Source organism: Apodemus sylvaticus, chromosome 2 (genome assembly GCF_947179515.1).
Source record: "Apodemus sylvaticus chromosome 2, mApoSyl1.1, whole genome shotgun sequence".
Taxonomy (NCBI): domain Eukaryota; kingdom Metazoa; phylum Chordata; class Mammalia; order Rodentia; family Muridae; genus Apodemus; species Apodemus sylvaticus.
Genome location: NC_067473.1, coordinates 66,914,800 through 66,938,444, shown reverse-complemented (window position 1 = coordinate 66,938,444; position 23,645 = coordinate 66,914,800). Strand labels below are relative to the sequence as shown.

Below are 23,645 nucleotides of genomic sequence, written 5' to 3'. Positions count from 1 at the left end.
GTTTCCCTATATCTGCAACAGAATTATTTCCAGTCTCCTCCCGTTCGTCCCCAAACCTACAGCTAGATTACATGCACCAGCCCCACACCCATCCCAGAACAGCTAGAGGGCAGGGAAGCATCTCGCAGGATCCATTGGCAAAGACTTCACGATCTGTTTGGGTGGGCAAAGCAACACACGTGAAACGCAGGGGAACCGGAACAGCATCCAATCCCGATTCGTGCGTCCCAGATGCAATCAGGAAGAAAACAAATGTTTGCGGAATTTGGTACCCAAGACCATTCAGCAGGGTGTTCTCTCACCTCCGCCCCACTTTCTCTCTCGGCCTTCTCACCCCTCAGCCCTCAAAGTCCATCAAGCAGATCCTGAGGGTGGGCCCTGGCTTCCTGACCCGGCTCCTGAGACACAAGCGGGCTATTATCCACTCTCCATCAGCATCTCCCGGGATCACTCAGCGGGGATGGCGAGGAGCTCAGGGGCGGGGGCTGCGAAGGACGGGCGGAGGGACGTGGCTACAGCGCGGCGAGGGGCGCGGGGAGCGCGGCGCCCGGTCGGGGGGCAGGGCGGGGAGGCTCCGCGCGCAGCCAATCCCCGAGCAGCCCCCTCCCCGGCCGTCGGGAGCCGAGCGGGGCGGGGGAGCCAGGCGGTGGCGGCGGCGGCAGCGGCGGCGACGGAGGCTGCCGTGGGGAGGGATGGAGAGAGGAGGGGGGAGCGGAGCCGAGCGGAGACAGCCGCGGCGCTGCAGAGCGGCTGGGGCGGCGGCGCGGCTCCCGGTGCTCCCCCCGGCGAGCGCCCCGAGTCGGTGAGGGCCGGGCCCCGGCGGCCCCCGGAGCCATGGGCTGCATCGGCTCCCGGACTGTGGGTGGGTACCGCGGCCGGTCGCGGGTCACCGGCAAGCTCGCCTCGGGGCGCTCCTCCGGCCCCCTCCCCCATCCCCATCCTTGCCCCTGGGGACCTCCCTCCGCGCCCGCCCGGCCCTGCCTCGCGCCTTTACTTTCCCTCCATCCGCTAAGGTCCCTCTATCCCTGTGCCCTCGCGCCTCCGGGGCTTCCATCCCTCCCAGCTCATAGCCTTCTCTCCATCGCCCTCCCGCAGGCGCGGTCCTTCCCTGGTAGCCTCTCCACAGCATCCTTCGCTGCTGCTCCGTCGCTGTTCCCTGCTCCCGTTGGCCCCATCCCTCCACCTTCAGGCCATTCGCGTCTGCTCCGCTGTGGCCAGAGCCTCCCCGAGCCCTTCTTTCTGGAGCAGCCCATCCTCTCTGAACCTCCTCCCCACCCTCATCCCTGACTTTCTTCCGCACGCCCCCTCCCATCTTCACCCTCTTCTCCAGATGGCTTGTGTGTTTTGCCCCCGACCATTTCCCTCGGTAGCCTTTTCCCGTCGCTCCTGACTCCCCCGATTTGCTTTGTTCACGTGCATTTTTCCTCTGGGGCGGGGGCGGGAAGAGCGTGTGCCACCGGGAGGGAACGAACGGGTTCTACGCTTGGAGGGAATGGGCTTGGGCCGGGGTGCTCCGGAAGAGCCGCGGACTCAGGGAGGAGGTCGAGGTTTACCTCCCTGAGAGAGGTCGGGAGTCCGCTTCCCAGAAGGGTGGGGTCCGCCTAGGAACCCTGGGACCCGCCTGCACCTGTCAGCGGGGGCAGGCGGGGCAGGGCCGGCTTTTTATTTACCTTTGGCAGGGGGAGGGAAGAAAGGCGCTTCCTTAATGGTCCTCTCCTTCCAGCCCCTGCCTTACTACCGTCCCCCATCCCCACCCCACGCATCCATTACACTTTTGGGCTGAACATATTAGTACAGTCCTCTCCCAAACCCCCCAATTTTCCCCTCCCTAACTCCCAATTTCTCCCGCCTACACGCCCTAGTGACCTCAGGCTGAGAGAATAATTCGTATTATTATTCCAAACAAACTCACTCTCCGGAAGCCTGATTTCTGAGACCCAGTTTATTTCCATGGAGACCCTCCTCTGCGTTCACCTCTTTCCCCATTCTCCTCCCCTCCATTTCCCTGCCCCCTAAGGCTCTGACTCAGCTCCCCCTCTTCCTCAAAGGCCACCCCTCCCTCCCCTCGCTCCCACTCTTCACCGAGAGAGCTTGCACTGCCTGCCCCATTATTGTTAGGTCCAGATGTCTTTCCTCTCTGACCTAGCCACAGGTCCTGGTCTTACCTGTCTCATCGTTTCACAAGATCCCAAGAGAGAACATAACAACTTTGGACGTGTGGCATGCTGAGCCCTACCCATCCATCAGTCCCGGAGAGCGCCATCCCCTTTGTCACCAGTTCTTTTGGTGCTTGGTGGATGCCTCTTCCTGCCCAAGACCCAGTCTGCACTTCTTTAAAAAAAAGGGGGGGGGGGACGACTTATGATCCTAAACCCCAAAAGCAAAAGTTCATGTATGCAATGGCTTTAGGGCAGATGGCTGCCACCCAATTCTTGAATCTCTTCCTAAATACTCAAGTAATTCTTTCCCAGGAGTTACAGAGGATACCACCTTGCGCTTAGGTGAGGAATCTCCCTCCCAGTTCCCAACTTTTCCACCAGTTCTCAAAGAATCCTGTCCACCTCTGCCACTGTTTTGTGTCTTCTCACCTTAAATTTCTCCTCTTTTAGCTTTGAAATTACAAAGTCCTCTTGTTTCTCGTTACTATCTCTAACTCTTCTCTTGAATCTATTTCCTGTCCCCTATGAGAATTGGGCTCAAAGCATCCATCTCATCTGGGAGCCCTCTGGCTCCCTGGGAAACAGTCTCAAGTTTTTACCTCCCAGCTGCCTCTGTCCCCCGCCTTATCTTTTCCTGTCAGCCAAGTTCCTGACTATTAGGAAGGCCTGAGGGAGAAACCACATTCCTCTCATCCCTCAAATATCAAATCTCGGCCAGCTGCCGAGTAGAGTAGGCTCCCCTAGAAAGCTGTGTCCTTGTTTTTAGGACAGTAATTGATGAGCAGTCTGAATCCAATAAAGACAATCTCAACAACTGTTCAGCACAGAGTGGAGAATGGCTTTCTTGATACAGCTCAGTCTTTGACCCCCTCCTTCTCTGTGTAAACAACACCAGAAAAGGCCAAGAAGCATTTTTTTTTCCTCCTAAGTATGCTATTCCCCACTGAGCTGAAAATGAGTGTTTCATTTTACTTATTATTTCTCTCTCCAGAAATTTGGGGATGGTAGACATTGAAGGAAATGGATAGTAAGAAGGCATGACTTTGGGAGATACGGAGATGTTGGGGGTAGAGGAGAGGGGCGGAGGCTAGACCCTAGGGTGTGGCCTCTGCCTTTAATGGGAAGGGAAGACAAGCAGAGAGCCAGGGAATGAAGGTAAGAAACTAATCTTCCCTGTTTCAGGGAACGAAGTGATTGCAGTGGACTGGAAAGGCCTCAAGGATGTCGACCGGATCAACATGGATAGCACCAGCTCGCTGCATGGCAGCAGCCTCCATCGGCCTTCTACAGAGGTAAGGCTGGCTGCTTCAGAAGCCCACCAGCTACAACAACCTCCCCCAAGCTCCCTGGCCCATTCCAGCATCCCATAAAGCCCCAAGGGGGAATCCTCTTCACAAATCTCCCTGCTTCCCTAAAACACACACCAAATGCTCCACACTGAGCTCTTAGCCTCCGGAAGGTCTGCCTCTCTATGCATATCTGTAAGTTCCTCAGAGGCAGGCAGGATTATTTGCATTACTAGAGGTGCCCAGATACCATCCCCTCTCCTCTCTCCTACAGCAAACACGAACAGATTTCTCCTGGGACGGCATCAATGTGAGTGCAGCTACACCTAGCCCACCTCCATCTACCTTGACCCTTCTTTTCTTTTGTTTGCGTATTGGGACCTTCTATAGATAGGCTGTTCTGCTGACCCCCAGGTTTTCAGGGGTGTACCGGGTATATACTTCCTTGGTTTTCTTTGTCAATTGCCACCTCGGGTATCCACCTTCCTGGGAGCCAAAAACTCTATTCTGTAAGGCACCCCAAGCCTTCTTATTCCTCTGCCTATTCTCTTACCTTGCCTGTCGCAGCTCTCCATGGAGGACACCACTTCCATCCTTCCGAAGCTTAAGCGAAACTCTAATGCCTATGGCATTGGGGCCCTGGCCAAGTCATCATTCTCAGGTGAGATTCCAAACCTGGAAATGGGACTGCTGACAGGCTCCTCTTGGGGTCCCTTTTCCTTAAGCCTGATGGGGTTCATGCCCACAACTCTGAAACTTCTGGTTTTATGTCAAGCCTCACCAATCCTGAGTATCAACCACAGGATACCAGGGGATACTATCCCTAGTGCATGGAATCCCATGGGTCCTGGGCAGGGATGACTGGAGAATCTGCTAAATATTGTGTGGTATTCTGAAGGGTGTGGGTATTGTCTGACTCCATAGGGATCTCGAGGAGCATGAAGGACCACGTGACAAAGCCTACAGCCATGGGCCAAGGCCGGGTGGCCCACATGATTGAGTGGCAGGGCTGGGGGAAGGCCCCAACAATTCAGCCACAACACAGCCATGAGGCTGTGCGCAGGGATACAGATGCTTACTCTGACCTCAGCGATGGTGAGAAGGAGGCACGTTTCCTAGCAGGTACTTCTATCCCAATATCCCAAGCCTTCAAATGATAGTTTGTTGTTGTTTGGATGGTCAGAGACTGACCCCTCAAATTTGCTCCCTGATGGCAAAATTGTCTTCCTGCATGTTGACCACAAGCTCACCTTTTCTCCCAACCCTGATTTCAAGTATTTATTTGGCGGGGGGGGGGGGGGGGGGGGGAACTGTTTAATTCTGATAAATGTCCTCCAATATATTTTTATTATAGACTTAGAAAATGGGATTCTGATGAAATTTGTAAGGCCATGTGTCCCAGATGTTTTCCTTCCTCTGGTATGGTACTGCCTTCCCCCTGGCCTCTCAGTATAGAAGAAAAACAGGGGCCTTGGGTTTCAAATAATTCTGCTTGTATTTGTTTCTAAAAATGAAAGAGGCCTGGGGAGTTTCTTGAGGCCATGCTCGTCCCGATTTGATTTCATGAATTGACTTACTGTACTCATTACTGTGACAGCTAGTGGATGATTAAGGGAATGGCCCTGGAGACAGTGATTTAGTTCCAGGGAAGTGGAATAGGTCTGATGACAAGTACGTGGTATGTATACAAAAGTGAATTGATCCTGCCGGCAGGTATCCAGATACCCAAGAAGAGGGGTAGGTTTGAGGAGCGGAGAAGGGTTTTAGCGTTGCTGGTATGGGTGGTGGATGGTGGAGAAGCCTGAGTGGGCTGGGTGAGAGACGTGGAGGACAGAGAGGCAGGACAAGGTAAGAGCAACAAGAGCTCCAGCGTATTCATGGCTCTGACTAGAGCAGGGATCTGCAGTGTTTGCGTCCTTACATGTAATGGTTATGCCCTCCTTTCCTCTAGTCTCTTGATATAGTCCCTTATACGACTGGGGACCCACGTTTACCTGGTGCTCCCTTGGGGAGTCTTCATTGATCTTGAGTGTACTAGACCACCTGAAACTAGTTTAATTTCTTTCATTAAAAAAAATATTTATGCTAATTATTATTTTATTTAAATTATCATCTTAAGTTCATATGTTTGCTTGCATAAGTTTATATGAGTCACATGTGTGCTTCACATGTGTTGGGTTCCCCTGAAGCTGGAGTTCCAGGCTATTATGAGTTGCCTGGTGTGGGTGCTCGGAACCAAACTCAGGCCCTCTGCCAGAGCAGTGAACTCTTTACCCATCAGCCATCTCTCCCGCTCCAGGTTTAAATTCAAAAACCTCCAAAGACAAACCTCTGGGACATTTAGCTTTCATCCCCCCCCCCCCCCCGAGGTTATTTCACCAGGAGTGCTCTCCTGTCCCCACTAGGGATCCTACGTATGATCCATGGTCTAGCCTTGTTTCAGAGTAATAGTCACTGGTTACTTCATATGAAGAATGGAAGACACCTCTTTAATAATGTTCATATTTTAATAATGTTTATATATTAAAAGACACATATATATTTAAGTAAGATTTCTTATTAAAACTAATTTCACTTGTTTTTGCTAACTTCTTAAATGATCTCCCACTTGGTTTTATGTTTTACTTCCACTGATCCATGCAGCAGTGGGTTTCTCCATACCCCTGGCATGGGTCTAAGGGTTATTAGAGGGCTCTTTTCTGTTTGATTTGGCCTTTTGAGACAGGGTCTCACTGTGTAGCCCTGGTTATCCTGGAACTTGCTTTGTAGACCGGATTGGCTTCAAACTCAAAGATCCACTTGCCTCTGCTTCCTGAGTGCTGGGATTAAACCAGCCAGCATGCTGGCCTGAGGACTCTTAATATAATTACATTTTTTTTTCTCATAGGTGTCATGGAACAGTTTGCTATTTCTGAGGCTACACTTATGGCCTGGTCTTCCATGGATGGCGAGGACATGAGCGTCAATTCTACCCAGGAGCCACTGGACTGCAACTACAGTGACAACTACCAGGAACTGATGGAAAGTCAGGGTGAGAAATGGTTCTAGAGTCAAGCCCTGATGCCTAAGAGGCATCTCAGCTATTTAGACGCCCTCTACCCTTCCCTGTGCCCTTAGGACTTTTCCGTTTATCTCATCTTCTCTCGTGCTTCTGTGTTTGTGTCGGAACCATAGGCTAGCTCTGTGAGCTCTCCTTCCTGCCTGTGATGGCTGTTCTGTGGCTCCTCCAACCCTGCTCATTCTGTTTACAGATGCACTAGCTCAAGGCCCCATGGATGGATGGCCGCACTCCTACGTGTCACAGGGGATGTACTGTCTGGGGTCATCTGACGCCTGGGAAGCAAGTGACCAGTCCCTCATTGCATCTCCAGCCACAGGATCCTATCTTGGCCCTGCATTTGATGACTCACAGCCGAGCCTGCATGACATGGGGCCTTCCCATCCTGCTTCAGGATACTCTGCTCAGGAGCCTCCACCTTTGTTGGGGGTAGACACTGACTGGGCATCAGAGGTTGGTGGGGTGGAACTGGCTAGGGGATCTGTGGAGGAAGAGAAGAGACCACTGGCCCCTGAGGAGGAAGAAGATGCTGGATGCCGGGATCTGGAGTCACTTTCCCCACGAGAGGACCCAGAGATGTCCACTGCTCTCAGCCGGAAAGTGTCCGATGTCACATCCTCAGGTGTGCAGTCCTTCGATGAGGAGGAGGGGGATGCCAACAACTAGCTTCTTCCCACCCCACTCTGTCCTGAGGGGTATGGCTGCAACCCGTACCCCTTCCAAAGCTCGAGCAGCACAGATGAGACCTGGGCAGAAGACAGCAGGGAACTGGGAGCTTCCAGCCCTCACCAGGCCGCTAGCTGCCCTGGAGAGTGAAGGACCAGCAGGGGGTTTTATCTAGGCTTGCACTCCAGAAATCGTCATTCCAGGAACTGAGACCCAGGCAATTAGGTGGCATGGTGGTGGGAGATGCCCAGGTCTGTCGCTGAACACTGAATCTCAGTTTTTACACCCCTGATTTCGTCTTCCAGGAGCCTTGGCTGTGCTGTCCGAATGCCTCTTTTCTCCATTTCACTCTTGCTTTCCTGATTCTGTTTTCTCTGCCCATGGCACCAGTGCATCCCCACTGTGGGAAGCAGGCCTCGGGGGCTGTTGGACGTGGCTTGGTGGGTCCAGCACACTACCTGGCTGAAGGAGTGGCCTGAAGGGCGGGCCCTTCTGTATTTAGCATAGGCAGTGGGCCCAGCTCAGGCAATCTTTGGTTTCTGAGATCAGGAGCCAATGGTGAGGTGGACATGGCAGCTGGGACTGGCAGGGGTCACAGTGTGATTCTTTATCCCAAGGCCTACTCAGAGACGAGGGTCACCAATGAGACAAAGAATAAACAGCCACTTGAATGTCCTGTGGCTGGAAAGGGGACCTTAAGCCCACTGGAGTTGGCTCCTCCAGGTCTGGCTTCTCTTTCTGCCTTCTTCCATCTGGCACCCAGCCCCAAGGAGGGGAAGCGTCTCAAATTGTTGACCTAGGATGCAGTGTCCCATCAGTGGTGGGGAACCATGAGGGCTGGGCCTCCCTGTACCTTCCCAAATTCTCTGGAGCTGTTTACACTTTTCTCTTTGCCTTTTCTACATTTTTATAACTTCTTGGGGACTCAGGGTTGAGCAGAGTGGAGTGGGGAGTCTGGTGCTGTCACTGCCTTGGCTGGGCTGGGCGACTGGCTGAGGGCCAGAGTGGACACTGGCTGCTTCTGCTGTTTGTCAGCTGTTCCCAGGGGCCCTCAATCCAGCGTTCCTTACAGGGGTGGCTGTGGTGAGCCTCTAAGCTTGCCTGCCCATCCCTCCCTTGCCCTTTGATTTCGAGTGGACTGGGGTCAGGGTGCAACAGCAAGGCAGTGCAGGATTGCATTGAGGGCGCTGCAGCAGCCACAGCTCCAACCTGGCCTTTGGCATAAGCAGAGTTTTGATAGGAGATGCCCAAGTTTGTCACCGTGTTTTTCTCCTTCCTTCTGTCTATCCATGGCTCCAGTCCCAAAGCCTTGTGTCCTACTCTAATGTCAGGGGTCTGAAACTACTCCCTTACCCATAGAAACGATGAGGCTCACTGTTGGAGTGATTCTGTTTGTCTGTGATGCTGTCCTGTACCACATTCATACACTGAAGTGTAACCAGAGTAGGTGTCCCTCACCCTTCAGGGGAGGGGAAGCATGGGGTCTTAAGGTCTCTTAATGTAGGGAACATGGGAATAGACCAGGAGAGCCAAAGCAAGTAAACAGTCACTTAGCTCATCTAATGCTGCCTGAATGGGAGGAGAAGAAGATACCTCGTGTTTGCTAGTGTGTTGTGGTTTAGCTTATCAGGACCTCATTTCTAGGACTAGGAAGGGCTAGCCTGCCAACCCTGGCAACTGCCCCTCACCCCTGGCCTCCTGTCCTAGCCCCTGGGAGTTTGCATGTTGAAGCTAACCTATGCCCAGGGTCTCTTTGCCTTGTCTACCTGCTCTATCAACACGTCTGTCTCATCTCACTGCCCCCATATTCTTCCCTCAGGTGACCACAGACAGCGAGTCCAGTGAGAGGTTTATTCAACTCAGTTCCCTTTGCTCAGGGCCCTGGAAAGTTAGGAAAAGTAAACTACAGCAGCTTTCTTTCCCCCTTCCATTCCTCAAGGAAGCCAAGTGGTCCCCATTGAAAGACTACAAGAGACCTGAAGAAACCTAGTAGGGTCTGGACCTGAGCAGGGCTTGGTTTCCCCAGGCTGCCACAGAGGCAGGAGAGGCCCACCCCACTCTGAAGAGAGAAGATGCAAGGAGCTGGCCCAGGACCATTTTGAACTCTTTTTTTTTAGAGGGAGGGACCACCTCTCTGGTGCTGGGGCAGGGTGCATGGGGGTTTGCTTCTAGCCTACTTTAAGGGGAGGGGTGGGGCATGTGCAGGAAAAGGCTGTTAGGGGTGGGTGGGAAGGGTTGCTTTTCCTTTGGGGTTAAAGGCTGTGCAGCACGTTTTACAGCAGCTGGGGAGCAGGGCTGTTTTTTTATATTCTTGTGAATGAGACTGCTCTTGCTGAATGATTTTTTTAGGGGGGGTACACTTTCATTTTCAATTGACTTTATTAAATGAAAATCCAAACCTTCCATTCCTTCCCTTCCATTGCCTCCCCCAGCCCACATACCTCCTTTCTATTCCATGTGTTAAGAAGGGAATTGTGAAGGACAAGTTCTTACCCTTGTCCATATATATCCCACACTGTCTTCCAGGTCTGAGAAATACCCATTTTTATGGTCAGTCTTAGCATGTTTTCTTAATGTGAAACTCTCACCCCAGGCCCAGGAAGGATTCTTTGACATATATTACAGAGAGAATTCTATATAAATATATATAAGTATTATAGATTATATACACATGGGCTTGGAAGCCCCCTGCTGATCCTCCTACCTAGGCTTCAATGTCTTAGCCTGGGGTGGTAGAAGGAGCCCATGTTGAAGGCCAGAGGCTGTGTGGAACAACACTAAACAGAATGTGGTGGCATCCTGACTATGAGTGTCTTATTTGGGGGGACAGAATAAACCTGGGAATGGGAGGAGGGCTTGAGTACAGAGCTTAAGGCATAAGTGGGTGGAGCTGAGTGTCTGGATGAGCACGGCCCGGCATTATCTTTCTAGGTTAGGCAGGCTAATGCTGGACAGCGCAACTGTCAAGCTCCTGGCTGGTTTGGAAGGAAACAGATGGGAGTCCTCTAAGGGTGGGGTAAACTAAAGCATGCCAAGCCATGGGTGCCCCCAAGTTTGTGCCAGAGGACCCCGAGGAGCTCTTATGACGGACTGGGATCTGCATTCCCCATTGCTGCATGAGAGCCTTGGTGTACTTTGGGAGGAGCTCTAGGAGGAGTGGCTGCAAGGCAGAGATGACTCTTGGCAGGCTAAGGCAGCCATGGCAGTGGGCAAAGGGAATATGCATGTTCTAGTGTAGCAGATCCTGGCAGAGAGTGGGCATAAGAGCTAGAGCTTTCTGCTGCAGTGATCTGACCCCTGTCCTGGGTCATGGCCACTGCCTCTCCACACGGAGCTGTCCTCAACCTCTTTTCCAGGGAACTGCACTTGGTTCCTTGGAAACAAGGGATGCCTTTTTTAGCCCTGATAATGTGCTTGGCCTAGAAACAGACCGTGGCAGCACTGATGGGGTCTAGGACAGATTTGGGGGAACGCACAGGGCTAGCAGGCTTGGGAGCACACTTTACGGTGGTCAGTCCACGTGGCAAAATTGTGGTCCCACATTCCCTTCCAATGAGACACTTGCAGATTCATTCACTCTGGGCCTCCACTCGCCTACTTCATATGGAAACTGAAATATAGACAGGCAGGGCCAGGATGGTGACTGAACCACACTGGGAACTGTGGGGCTTTAGAGTGATAGGGACTGAACCTGCACAGCAGGAAAACACTGAGTCCTTTAAGCATGGGGCCTTGAACCCTCTCTGGAAATAGGGAAAAAAAGGTCTGATGGACCCAAATTCTTCCCTGCCCAAGATCAAGTTCTCCTTAAGATCATCACCGTCACCGTTCACAGTGGTGGTAGGGACAAGATGAAGTGGAGGCCTCCCCATATCACATACAAGTCCACTCTGCCATGGGCCCTATGGTTGTTATGAAGACAGCGTGGACAGATTATTCACAGGGTCAGCTCGCCCTCATCTTCCTCATCAGTGGACCGCAGACTGGGGCCCTGTAGGATATCAGCCAGGTCCTCGTCAGGCTCCAGGCTCCCCACCATCTCCAGTTCTTCCAGCTCACCCTCTGCTCTGGCTGGGGCCAGGCAGGAAGGAACCTCTGGGGATGGTGGTGGGACAGGAGTCTCTGGCATGGTAGGAACCATAACATCTCTTCCAGGAGCCCCATCTCCACCCTCAGGCACACTCCAGCCCTCTGCAGGTGGGGTTGGCCCCCCAGGAGTCTTCCGAATTGAAGTTGTATTCCGGAAGCTGGCAAGTGGAGGGCGAAGCTGCACCCCAGATTTGGTGTGGCCCTCAATAGCTTTCTGTAGCTGAGGAAAAAGAAGAGAGGAAAAGAGATAGACAATAGGAAAAAGAAAGAAGACAGAGGACAAGGAGAGACAGCACAAGAATACACAAACCAGGAGGATACAGAAATGGAAACAGTAAGGAAGGGAGAGACAGACAGATAGGGAGCAGTCATAGAGGAAGACAGAAAGACAAAGCTATTCCTGACAAAGCAGTTACCCTGAGAAAGCACACCCCAGGAAGCTTCTCTTCCTAGTGCTCGATGAATATGTCCCTCATAGTCCCACACCCCTCCCCGTAGCTCACACCTAAAGCCCATTCCCCAGGTCAGGCCCCTGGGAGATTACATGGGTTCCCTTCTGGGCTGGAGAACTATGTGACTACAAGATGCCTTATAGTCTTCTGGAGGGACAACTACTTTATATGTTCCCCATCCATGTCCCCTTGTCCTGGATCCATTCCTCCCTCTCTCTCCTTAAGTGGGGCCTATTCAGCCTTACCTCTTCTAGTGCCAAGACACCTCTGAGCTTCCCCATGCTGGTCACATAGGCAAGATGGAGGCCAAGAAGTGAGAAGAGTGTATGAGTCTGACAGGGAAAGCACAGGTCAGCATGTCCCCACTTCTGCCCTCCCTAAGCCCTGAGCAGTCAGTCAGCAAGGGCTTGCCTTGTGCAGGGTCGTCTGCTCCACCAGCTGGAAGGGAGACTGGTCAATGCAGCAGCAATCGAAGCACACAGGCTGGCTCAGCTGCTCCCGCTCCCAGGCCTCAATCTGTGGACAGAGTTCCAGAGACCCCTCAACTCCTCACCTCGGCTTTGTGCCATAGGAATCATCAAAGACACCATTGATCAACAGTATACTTTTTCTTCTCAGAGGGTCACAGCTTCCTTTTCCTCTGTTATCCGGCCTCAGACTCTACCTTTCACCTTCAGGCACCCAGAAAGTGGTTCCTCCTGTAGTCTTCTGAGTTCTCCTGGGTCTCTAAACCTTCCGACCTTCATTATCATTTTTCCAGCCTTCATTCTGTGTCTTACTGACATGCTGTTCTATCTAATAATCCGTATCATACCTTGGCACTTCGTGAGTCTTTCCTTTTCAGGCTGTTTATACTCAGCCTGCTATTGGCACTCGCCTTTCCTCTGCCGACTGGATAAACACTCATTGAATGCTAAGTGATAGCAACAGGTGATGTCCAAAGAAGCTAGCAGTTGTCCCTTAGGTGCAAGGCAGAATGAATATTTGTTGACTCTGAGCAGACTCTCTGTACCACTTGGCATGTAGTTAACTTGAACTGTCTGTTTTGTTTGGTTTTATTTTTGTGGTCTATTAACCAAATCACTAAGACACAAATACAGCTAAGCCATTCTTTTCAGCATTATAAATGAATCTAAGATGTTCTTTGGACCTACTTTCTGGGTGATGTCACTTCAACTCTTTGTCTAAATCTGCACTCTAACTGTAAGAGAATATCAGTAAAGGTTGTCCTTGCATTTAGTACGGAGTCAACAGTAAGCCTCCCTCCATGTGTCATGTCTTGGGGAAATTTCTGGACATAGCCATGTATACTCCTGACTAAAGGATCATGTGTAGCATAACTGGCTTTTAGCATGATCAGACACTTATCGGAAAGGCTGCAGAGAGGACGGGGCTAGAGGACTTAGATGGGACCTCTTTCCTTGCTCCAAGATCATCTCAGGGCTTCTCAGCTTTTTTTGTTTGTTTTTGCCTTTCCCCAGTAATAGTGACAGCCAAGAACTTCATCTGTGCTGGGCATAATTCGAATTGCTGTGCAGTTTTAGCTCATCAAATGCTTGTAACAACTTTCTCTCTATCGACCTTTTGCAGATGGAGAATGGATGCTCTGTGCTAAGGCTGCCAAGGGCTCCATAGGCAGCCATTAGTGGGCTCTCGTGTTTGCATGCTGTCCACATCCCAGACACAACTCCAGCTTCTGTTCAAGGGGAAGATGTTGCTGCTGGGTCTTATTAAAAAGTTCAGCACCAGTTAGAAGCCAGGGCTCTATGTAAGATTTAAATCATAGCTGGGACAACAGGTGAATTTTTTTCACATGAAATCCTTTCCATAATTTCTGTATTGGCTCTGTACAGTTTTTGTTAAAATCAACATCCTAATGTTATCAAGGTTATCATCTCTCAAAATATACTAAATGTTTACTTTTATTGAATTATTCCTCAATAACGTATCCCCTATGTGAGTTCTGAGAAAGATATATACTAGAAATATATAATCAGTGTTTTTGTACCAGGATGCACTTTATTTCTAAGAGGCATTGAATAGCCATATTCTTGACTACCTGGTGTTCAATCTTCTTGGTACAGTAAGAAATGGTTGTGCACACCTTAAACCCTGGCATTTGAGAGGCAGAGGAAGATAAATAGATATCTGTGAATTCCAGGCCAGCCATGGCTGCATGGTAAGACCCTGTCTCAAAAGCAAAACAAAAAAAGCAGTACCTTCATTGGATGAAACAATCTGTTTCAGGCTGTGGGTTTTCTTACCTCTTCAGGTGACATGTTATCCACTAAGTCTGCAGAATCCTAGGGAAGAAAGATACAAGGCCAAGTTCTTCCCTTCTCTTCTCAGGTTAGATATGGTTCTCAGAAACTATGTCTTCCTGGGCAGGCAACAGCCACCTTTTCAAACCATCATCTTATCAGGACCCCTGTCCTTCCAAGGACTTTGGTTTCTCAATCTTAAAAGATAAACTTCTGACTGTCCTTGTTTTTCTAAACACACCCTTACCTGGGTTATTTTCTTCTTTGTGGAGTGAGCTTTGCCCAGTAAGCAGTGCAGCAGGCGCTGGACGATGGATGGGCTTTGATCTGAAAGGAGGAGTAAGATGGAGGACGTGGCCAGCGGCTTCCACTGGCCCCTGACACTGTGCCATTAAAGAACTGTACTTCCTCAGTGCTGTACCTTAGGGGATTCCTCTTTTCTATCTCAGTCCCAACTCCCTAGGACAGCATTATGGAGTCAGCTCTTGAAACTGCCTAGCCTCGTGTCTCCTTACAAGAGTAGCTCTTAGGGGAAGGTTTGAGTCCCGAACATAATTCCCAAGTCCTGTTGAGAGGTCTTTACCTGTAGAGTCTGAGGCTTCAGGTGGCTGTTTGTGGCTGGGCAGTGGCCCATTAGGCTCTTCAGAGTATGATGGAGCAATAGGAAACTGGGGTGGTGGTGGAGGAGGAGGAGTTGGGGTCAGTGGAAGCTAAAAAAATAAAATAAGCAAAACTTCTTAGATTCAGAGAAGTCCCACATCACATGATATCTTGCTCCCTTTATTAGCGTGTGCCCTGGAGATCTAACTGTACCCTTCCCCCACCTCCCAAATTCCCTTTTTTCCTTTCAAAACACCACGCTGGCACTGCTCTCTTTTGTAATGGATCCCACATTGTCACTTTCTTGCTTGTTGGTGTTTTCCTTCCCCCTTCCTCTTTTTCCAGCACCTGTCATAACAAAGCCCAGTCCAGTCCAGCTCAGCCCAGCTCAGCCCAGCTCAGCCCAGCCCAGCCCAGCTCAGCCCAGCCCAGCCCAGCCCAGCCCAGCCCAGCCCAGCCCAGCCCAGCCCAGCCCAGCCCAGCCCAGCTCAGCTATCCATGGCAATGTCACTGGCGACACCTACTGATATTTTCCCCTCTGTCAACCTCCTTTTCCCTTTTGTCTTAGTCACCTCCATATTCCTAGAGAGGTCCTCATCTTCATCCTCATCTACGAAGGCAAAGGACTCAGGTCGTCCTCCAGGATGCCACTCCCTAGCCAGCTGAGCCTTGCCATTATAGGGCTGCTCTGATAACTTTCGAGCCATGTCCTGGGCAGCCTTCAACCTTCGCTCTGCAGACAGGTGGCGCTGTAGGAGGGACTGCAGTTCTGAGCGTTCCACAGAGCCCAGCAGGATCATAGAATCTGGGGGAACAACCATGCTTCCCTGAGGGTCTGCTCCACACCTACACGGCTAGCAGGTCAGGTGAAGTAGGAGCTCAGAGCCTTTTTTTCATGCAATTCTTATCTTTTCTTACTAAAACGTCATCTTAAATTCCTCCAGTGTGGCCTCACTTTATCCCTCTAACTCCACACATTTAGCACTTACAGGCCCAACTGGCAGCACATTAATTGGTGCTAATCTATACTTATCTGTTGCTGCCCTATTATAGTGTTTGCAAATATGTAAGCTATTAAAATAGTCTGATCAACCCTATCCAAGTGTAATGAGACTCGAGGCAGTTGTAACAATCTGAGACTCAACCACACTCTGAAAGAAGTCTATGAGCAACACTAGCATTGGGACTTCTATCCTAGAAGATTCATCACTTAAAGTACCTAGAGCCTGATAGAATGTAAGCAAAATGTTCACTTTCCATGAGCCGTTTATGTGTTTATATAAATTCTGCTACAGTGTAGAACATTTTCAACCAGTTAACTACGATAGCATTGCACCAAGGGCACTTAGATCTTAGACATACGGTATCCTGCTCCATCTTTGCTATCATTATGAAAATGTTGTACCCCATTGGCTCCCCCTTGCTCTAAGGAAGAGTCATGGAGTCAGAAGCTCCTTGGAAGGTCTCTAAGCTTAGGGAAATGCCTGAATTGATGTACCTTGAAACATTTGGATACTCTGAATATCTGAAGTAAAAAACTAACATTGTTTCTGGCTCCAAACAGCTCCTCATATTTATTTTCTAATCTATAGACTAGGGAAATGAGGACGGAAGGTACAGATAATAATTAGAACTCTAAAAATATAGAGATTATGGTATCTACATTCAAAGACCACCAATCTAATGAGAAAGACAGACTACAGTGAGAAGTGATACACACCACAGAGAAACTGGTGGGCAGATAGAATGGCCAATAGAAGGAAATGTGAAATCAACAGGTACCAAAGCCATTTATTCCTCCATGAGGAAGCGTTTTCACTGTTCCTTAGGCTGGCCATTGAAAAAATGACAGAATTTAATTAAGTGTGCGGGGGAGCAGATTTACAGATGACCCACATTGTTTATGAAGACTCTATTTGTGAACTCACTTGCTCACCAGAATATATATCCACGATTATAATACTAGAGATATCTTGGATGTAATTCACAGCCATGCACAGAGCAACAACAAAGGATAACGCGTGGATCTCATGTCTCCAGCGGAGGCTGAACCAACAGCACTCAGCCTTCCCGCTTCAGCCCGAGGACACAAGGGCTCTGTTAGCAGCCTGTCTAAGCCATAGTGCTTTCCCAATCTCTGCTTCGTGTGGCAATTCTGCTGCTTAAAATGCCCCCCAGATGTACTGCTAAAGCGCTGCCTACTGTTTCTGAGCACAGGAAGGGAAGACTGTGCTTTGCCTTATTGAGAAAATATGTTAGATGAGTTTTATCTGGGTAGGTTCTAGTGCTGTTGGCCACAAGTTCAAATTTAATAAATCAAAAAATAGCTATTAAATAAGGTATCTTAAAATAGAGACAGACATAAAACACAGCTATGTATTGATTGCTTGGCAAAAATGCTGTGACCAGAGTCAAAAGACTTAGCTTTGAATTTTCCCTTGGAACATCCTTCTGCAAACTGTTCACTAATTCTAAGCTCAGGTAGACTTCAAAATTTATAGCTGCCATGAATATGGGCGATCATAGGATTGCACGTCCTTCCTTAATTGGATTTTACTTGCCTTTGTGTGCCTATGTTATGGCTGTGCGTGTGGCTCTTTTCCTAGAGGAAGAAGCTGTTCCTCAGTAAGTACAAGCTGAGCTTCTCTGGGCAGCTGGAGAGCTCTGAGTTCAAGTCCATACCTGCAGCGGTGGAGCTTACTGTCAGCTAACCCGGATTCGGAGCCACCTATTTTCACTACTAGGAGAATGGGGAGGCATGCTTCTAGATATAGCTAGAAGGACATTCTAGAGATTAAATAATGGGGGGAAGATCCACTCTGAATATAGGTAGCATGATCTCATAGCTTTGCATACCCCCCAATAAGCAGAAGCACAGAAAGGGGCGGGGTGCACCCCAGCCTACTATGTTGTGTGCTGCTCTGTCGCACCATTTCTCCTCTATCAAAATCAACTGACCTCCATGAAACTGTAAGCTGAAATAAACATCTCTCCCCTTCATCTGTTTACATTAGGTGTTTTAATATCAGTGTTAGAAAGTTATTAAGGTGACAGTGGTGCTCTCTACCACTGTACAACCTGTTAGTCACCAGCTGGGTACTCTTAGTAGGCACCCTTACTTTCTACTTACCTTTGGAGTCAACCAATGGTAAAGTCTTGACTGTGGTGGTCTGGAGTAGGTTTCTCAGTTCCCCATATGTACAAGAAGCTGAAACAAACTTCACATCACGTACCATGATGTCCTCAACAAAAATTGTAAATTTGCTAAGGAGAGAGAAAGTATCCTGGGTTAGGCCACCCTTGGCCTATGCTGGCCCTTCCTTCTCCCCACAAGGTCTGCCATGTTTCCTTTCTCTTATGGTATTTACTAAGTGTGTGGAAACATAAAAATAATTAAGAAGCAGTGCTTCCCAGCACTGATGCTAGACTCATTCTCCACTCCAGGACCTCCCACATCCCACCATATCTAAACTAATTCCAGCTAGTGGCCCTAACCTGAGCTGGTTCCAACCAAGGTCTGGCAAATAGGGAAGCTTCTTGACCTGGATGATGCTGTCATAGAGGGAGGGCTGCAGACTCTGAGCCACCATGTTGGCCAAGATAACAGCCACCATCATGGGCAGGATGTGAGCAATCTGACCGGTTAATTCGAAGCAAATGACAGCTGTGGAGACTGTGTGAGAGACAGCCCCTGTCAAAGCCGCTGCTCCTGGAATGACAGGAACTTATTAATGGGTTGGATCTGTCTTTCTCGACATGGAGAATAAATGAGGGTACAATGGGAATGACACAGAACAGGAGACGAACCTCGGTCAGTGTCAGCAAGTCTAGGAATACTACTTTTCAAGCAAAAGGGCTAGAAAGCTGGCCTGTTCAAAAATTATCCTTTTCATCTAATTTATGCATGACATCCAGTAAGTCATAAAATCTGTGTATTTAGTTTCAGTTGTAATGTTAACAGAGTGATAGCTTACCCATTCTTTGCTTTTCCACTCAACACTAAAAAAAAAAAAAAAAAAAAAAAAAACAACCCAGTGATGGCATCTTACTTTGAGCCTCTGGCGTTAATGCCAACAGTTTATGAATGAATAGTATGAAAATTCAAGAATCATGCTGTGACATAAAGCAATGTTATTGCCTTTATTGATCAGGATCCACAGATTCCAATTCTGTGTGTACTGTGTTAATGAAGCATACTTCCCTGCGATACCATGCTCTCATCCACTGACTGTAATGGTCATTAAATATCTTCTAAAATTCTTGTACATCTAAATCATTACAATTCTCTACAGTAGAGTCAATCTTGTGCATTTAAATTGTTTTCTTGTCAACTCACTAGTCACTCATACTTTGATTGTATTTCTTATTCAAACATGAGAACAGAGCCAGACTGGTCTACTTAGTGAGTTTCAGGACTGTCAGGGTTATGTAAAGAGATCCTGTCTCAAAAATAAGACAATGACAAAAACAACCCCTGAAAGCTACTAAACCATAAAGATAATAAAACCTAACAAAACAAAACAAAACAAAACCCCTAAAGGTAATAAAATGATAAAACTATCCTGTGGGAAAATATAGAAGGCTTATGTGATAATATAACAATAAAAGGTCACAAAGTATAACACTGGGATGTATGATCCTTGTAGGTGATGTGCAGAACATAGTTCAGGATATCAACTACATACTACATAGTATGTGTATACTGGGAACTATACATTAAGGAAGAAGAGAGATGCTTGAGAGGCATGAAGAGAAGCAAAGATGAAGATGCCTATTGATAAAGGAAGCTTTATAAATGGACTAGGGTCAGGCAGTAGGGTGCCAGACATAAGTCTGCCTCACAAGTCACCCTTGAAGCCTGGGTTCCTGGTTCCCAGCTCTCACTCCTGCCTGTTTAGTCCCCATTGCCATTAGCACAGCCAAGTTGGGACAGACTTGGCCCATCACCTACATTAGTGGCTCCATAATTATCAGGAAAGAAAAGGCCTTCTAAACATGCAAAGACAATGCAAGTTACCCCTTCCTATTTTCTTGTTTGATTCCTATGTCCGTTGTCCACAGGAGGGGGTCTAAGGCTTATAAAACAGAAGCAATGAGAAGCAGGGCCAAGAGCTGGTTGTTTGAACAAAACTTGAATTAATTAGTGTTATAGTTAAACTAATTTGTTGTATATTGAAAGAAGATGTGTTAGCAGACTTTGATTATAGGGATTTGGGGTACTCAATATCTGATTATAGACGTTAGGAATATGTCTCACCAATTACTGCATAGCCCCCAGGTAAGATCTTATAGATGATATCATCAAATAAGATACCCTCAGGGAACAGCATGGCCATGATCTCTCCTACCAGTCTTCCAAATGCAGCTCCTAGAGTAAAGATAAAGAAGAAAATTATTAAGATAAATTCTTTGTCTCTATGCTTTCAGCATAATATTTGCTTAGGCATTGAGAATACAAGCATCCTAGTTTTTCCACCAACCACCCAGATTGTAGCTATTAGATTGACACCATCAATGCTTACCTAGCACAAAAACAGGCATGAAGCCTCCACAGGGTATGGGCATAGTGGTGGCCACAATGGACATCCAAAACTAGGCAAGAAAAGAAACATTACAGTACCCTTTCCAAAGTTTCCCCCATGATTCTCTCTGTTCTTTACCGGCCTCCCTCCTGCTTCAGGAGTTATAACAGAAATGTCCTGGGATAGCTAACCCTTTTGGAAGCCTTCTTGTCTGTCACCATTCTCCAGAGACTGAAAAACTTGGCACTTTCAGGCAAAGAGATCAACAAAGACATCAGGATAAGAAAGTTCCTCCAGATGGCTAACACAAATCCTTCCAACTCTGAGTGACTAAATTTTGTTTTTGGCAATCTAGAACAAGGGAGCCCCAGAAGATTCCTCTTTCACTGTTCTAAAGTGACCCTCATGCAGTGAACTCTGTCAGCCCAGGAAGTTTATCGCTGTGGAGTAGTCTAAGATGCTAAGCTGGAGGATGCTTTTACCTTCTCAGCTTATATTTTTATAAATGGGCCCCAAATCAATGTAGCAGATACCATAAAGTCTACTGAACTTTTGTTGGATTAATTGAGCTTTGATTTGACCATTTACAAAGCCACAGAGAAAGGAAGGATCACAGGGCCCCTGAAGAGAAGACTGCTCTGCTTGAGCCTTTGTCTCTGACATCAAGCCAGCTTAAACAAGGATCAAAATTATATCTGGATCCTGGGGACATACAGCGATAGAGTGTATTCTTAGAATCTGTGCAGCCCTGTGTTCAGGGCCCAGTACTGAAAAAAATCACCGATATGTCTTGGCTGTTCCACAGGGGCAAACTGAGAACCTGATTAGTCTTCCAATATAACATAAAGATATCCAAGGTCAACTCTGCAAGGCACTATTCCAACAGAAATTGGGGCAATTATAGCAGAAGCAGTATGTACATTCTGTGGCAAAGAATGAAGAAGAATTCAGAAATAGAGCAGAACAGGAATAATGGCTAAACATTAAATATCTAAAGAAAAACATAAAAGCATGAGACATAGTTTTGAAAGTACTTCCTATATAAGTTAATAAATCTTAGAAAAAGATTCCAAACTAATTAGGAACAAAATGAAAACATAAAACTGTAAAGATTGAATTATTTGAAATTCTTTGATTTATATGTATGATATATTAATAAAAATAATTTTTTGAACTTTAGAAAGCATTGCTTCAAGCCAAGGCCGAACCCAAGAGGCAAAGATGAAGACTCAGAGAGAATTTTACTCCAGTGAGTAAGATGAAGCAAAATATCTACTTCATAAGAATATGATCATCAAGATGGTTGAGAAATGCAATTAAATGTGCAAAATGAAGAGGATGCAGACAGATAATTCCTTCTGGGAAGAGGATAAGCCTTATTTCTGCCTCCTCTGCAGTGGCCCCATGCTCCATAAATGTAGACCGAAAGTAAAGAAAGACAAGATATTGATGGAGTGATATTCACGCAAAACAGTAAAGGTTCCTCAAGGCTTCATATTTACTAAAACTCTCCAATGTAATGTTGATCCAGAGAACTTGTTAAAAATGCAGATGAGCAGACGCCTCTGGAGGGACGCCTCAGACACTCTGGAGGGACATCTCAGACACTCTGGAGGCAGGATTCCCATGCCCTTGTTGCTTAAGTTTCTTGAGTGATGACATTTAGCACATCAAGAATGCTTGCACTCTCATGTATTCTCGGCAGTAAGGGATTTTGTAGGCTCGGATTATCTGAAGGCTCCAATTATACAGATGGTGGACAATGGATAGGTCTGATTTTGGAGCATAATGCAGATTATCTTCCCAGAGAAGGGTAAATCCAGCCCAGAGGTTGCTGAAGCTATCAACTCCCATGGCACAAAGAGGATGACTAAGATTAGCAAACCTTTTTTTTTTTTTTTTTTTTTTTTTTTTTTTGCTATCGGTACATGAATTAAACAACCAAGAGTCATGTGGTACACAAGCAACTTCCAAGATTTTAAAGACTCAGTTCTAAAGAAACGAGAAACTAGAAACCTGCTATCACTGACCTCATTACATTTAGACCCATCCCAAGGAGAACTAACATGAAAACCAGGCAAAAAGGCTCCCATAGGGCCTCACTCAGGCTATGCCAAAACTCAACAACAGACAATGGTATTAGCCTTAGTAAAAGGGAGCAGAGATGTTAGAATTTATGTTCATGGAAAATCTCTTCATGTACAACATGGTGATACTTCGCACACCTTGAGACTGGGAAAGGTAGGGAAGTAGGACATCCCTTTCGCCAACATTAAGAAGCAGCTGAACCAAGAATGTAAGCTCCCTCCCTGACACTGCCAAAGGCCACAAGGACATGGACTAGATTTCAAATCTAATCGAGAAAAGTAGTACTAGTCCCTGCTTTGGATTGATAACAATTTGATGGTCTCACAGGCTTCCATTTGGAAATTCATCTCTGTTGTGATATCAAGAGGATGAGGACCTAATCCAGCTGTGGTGTTTTGAAGTAGAGGCTTTGGAAATTTGTTAGGATTGGACAGGACACTAGGACGAATCGTTAATGATGGCTTCCTGGAAGCTTTCTGAGGAGCGAGAACAGACGGATGAACCCAAACACAGGCCCTTCTTATTGTTTGCCCTGTGGTTCCTCACAGCTTAGGATTCTGTTGGCAAGAACGCCATTACTGGTATAACTCTAACCTTGGATGTTCAGAACTGTGAGCCAAAATGTGCTCTTTTCCTTATAAGGCAGCCTACCTCAGATATTTAATTAAAATAAGGGGAAAAACAGACGGACACAAGTGCTTCTTTATTTTAATTTGGTTACATGTTCTATTTTTCACATTTGAAAAACAATAAGGGCACTGCTGTGAGTGCAGTGAAAATACTGGGAAGCAGTAGCTGGGGAAATGGAATTTGTAGCAAGGAATACTTTTGTAATTAGAAGTAATAAAGAATATTGTAGATCTTCTATAAACTGTTGGGCTTGAAGTATAGCCTAGAATGTGTTTCATTTTCTTCTACACTTACACTATAAATGTTCTCTAGACTATAATTCAGTGAGAAGTTAATTATAGTGACATACAGATGAATCCTTCCACATCATCCAAGTGGCGTTCTGAACATAAGCTTGATGTTGGGAAGATATATAACTTGAAATCTGGGGATGTGGATAAGGTAAAAGAGTAAGTGTTAAAAGATGTTTTATTTTTAGAAAACTTTTCAAAATCTTGACATTTTAGCAGTCCACAGGACTCCAAAGGTAACATACTGTTTAGACCAAGCTGTACTATTATTGGATAATAGATTTTGAAAGACTATCAAAACATGGGCTAGGTTCCTGCAGAAGGGACTGTAGATTCAACAGTCAATGCAAGGTTATTGTGTTGGGGTTCATGCTATAGTCTCAGCAGGAGAGGACAAGTTTAAGGCTAGCTTGTATTACAAAATAAGACCTAACTTTACTTCCAGTAAAGTTCAGCCAGTACAGAAAGCGAGAACTTATATAAATTAGAGAAGATGAGAATTATAAATGAAAGTCTATACATCAAATTCTTAATCAGATTCTTA

The 23,645-nt window shown here is 47.3% G+C and overlaps 2 protein-coding genes across 3 annotated transcripts in view; one reads left to right on the top strand and one right to left on the bottom strand.

The window, feature by feature from the left end:
* Window positions 1-627: 627 nt before the first annotated feature.
* On the top strand, window positions 628-9,346 carry Fam131b (family with sequence similarity 131 member B). 2 transcript variants are annotated; one of them, XM_052173569.1, is made up of 7 exons: window positions 628-862; window positions 3,342-3,451; window positions 3,720-3,755; window positions 4,013-4,106; window positions 4,370-4,567; window positions 6,333-6,476; window positions 6,697-9,346. In XM_052173569.1, the coding sequence occupies exons 1-7, from the start codon at window positions 835-837 to the stop codon at window positions 7,167-7,169; spliced, it is 1,083 nt and encodes a 360-aa protein (XP_052029529.1). In that variant the 5' UTR covers window positions 628-834; the 3' UTR covers window positions 7,170-9,346. The 2 variants fall into 2 exon arrangements, with proteins under 2 accessions (XP_052029529.1, XP_052029530.1); XM_052173570.1 differs by lacking the exon at window positions 628-862 and adding an exon at window positions 974-2,501.
* A 1,669-nt stretch (window positions 9,347-11,015) lies between these two features.
* The window catches only part of Clcn1 (chloride voltage-gated channel 1), a 28,553-nt gene continuing 15,923 nt past the window's right edge, over window positions 11,016-23,645 (bottom strand). The window contains exons 13-23 of the mRNA XM_052172488.1: window positions 20,094-20,163; window positions 19,829-19,939; window positions 18,067-18,280; window positions 17,702-17,835; window positions 15,144-15,376; window positions 14,555-14,681; window positions 14,219-14,298; window positions 13,975-14,013; window positions 12,122-12,226; window positions 11,956-12,042; window positions 11,016-11,478 (exon numbers count right to left, since the gene is read on the bottom strand). Of these exons, the coding sequence (XP_052028448.1) occupies window positions 11,107-11,478; window positions 11,956-12,042; window positions 12,122-12,226; window positions 13,975-14,013; window positions 14,219-14,298; window positions 14,555-14,681; window positions 15,144-15,376; window positions 17,702-17,835; window positions 18,067-18,280; window positions 19,829-19,939; window positions 20,094-20,163 (1,572 nt within the window). The 3' untranslated portion in view covers window positions 11,016-11,106. The remainder of the gene's footprint in view (window positions 11,479-11,955; window positions 12,043-12,121; window positions 12,227-13,974; window positions 14,014-14,218; window positions 14,299-14,554; window positions 14,682-15,143; window positions 15,377-17,701; window positions 17,836-18,066; window positions 18,281-19,828; window positions 19,940-20,093; window positions 20,164-23,645) is intronic.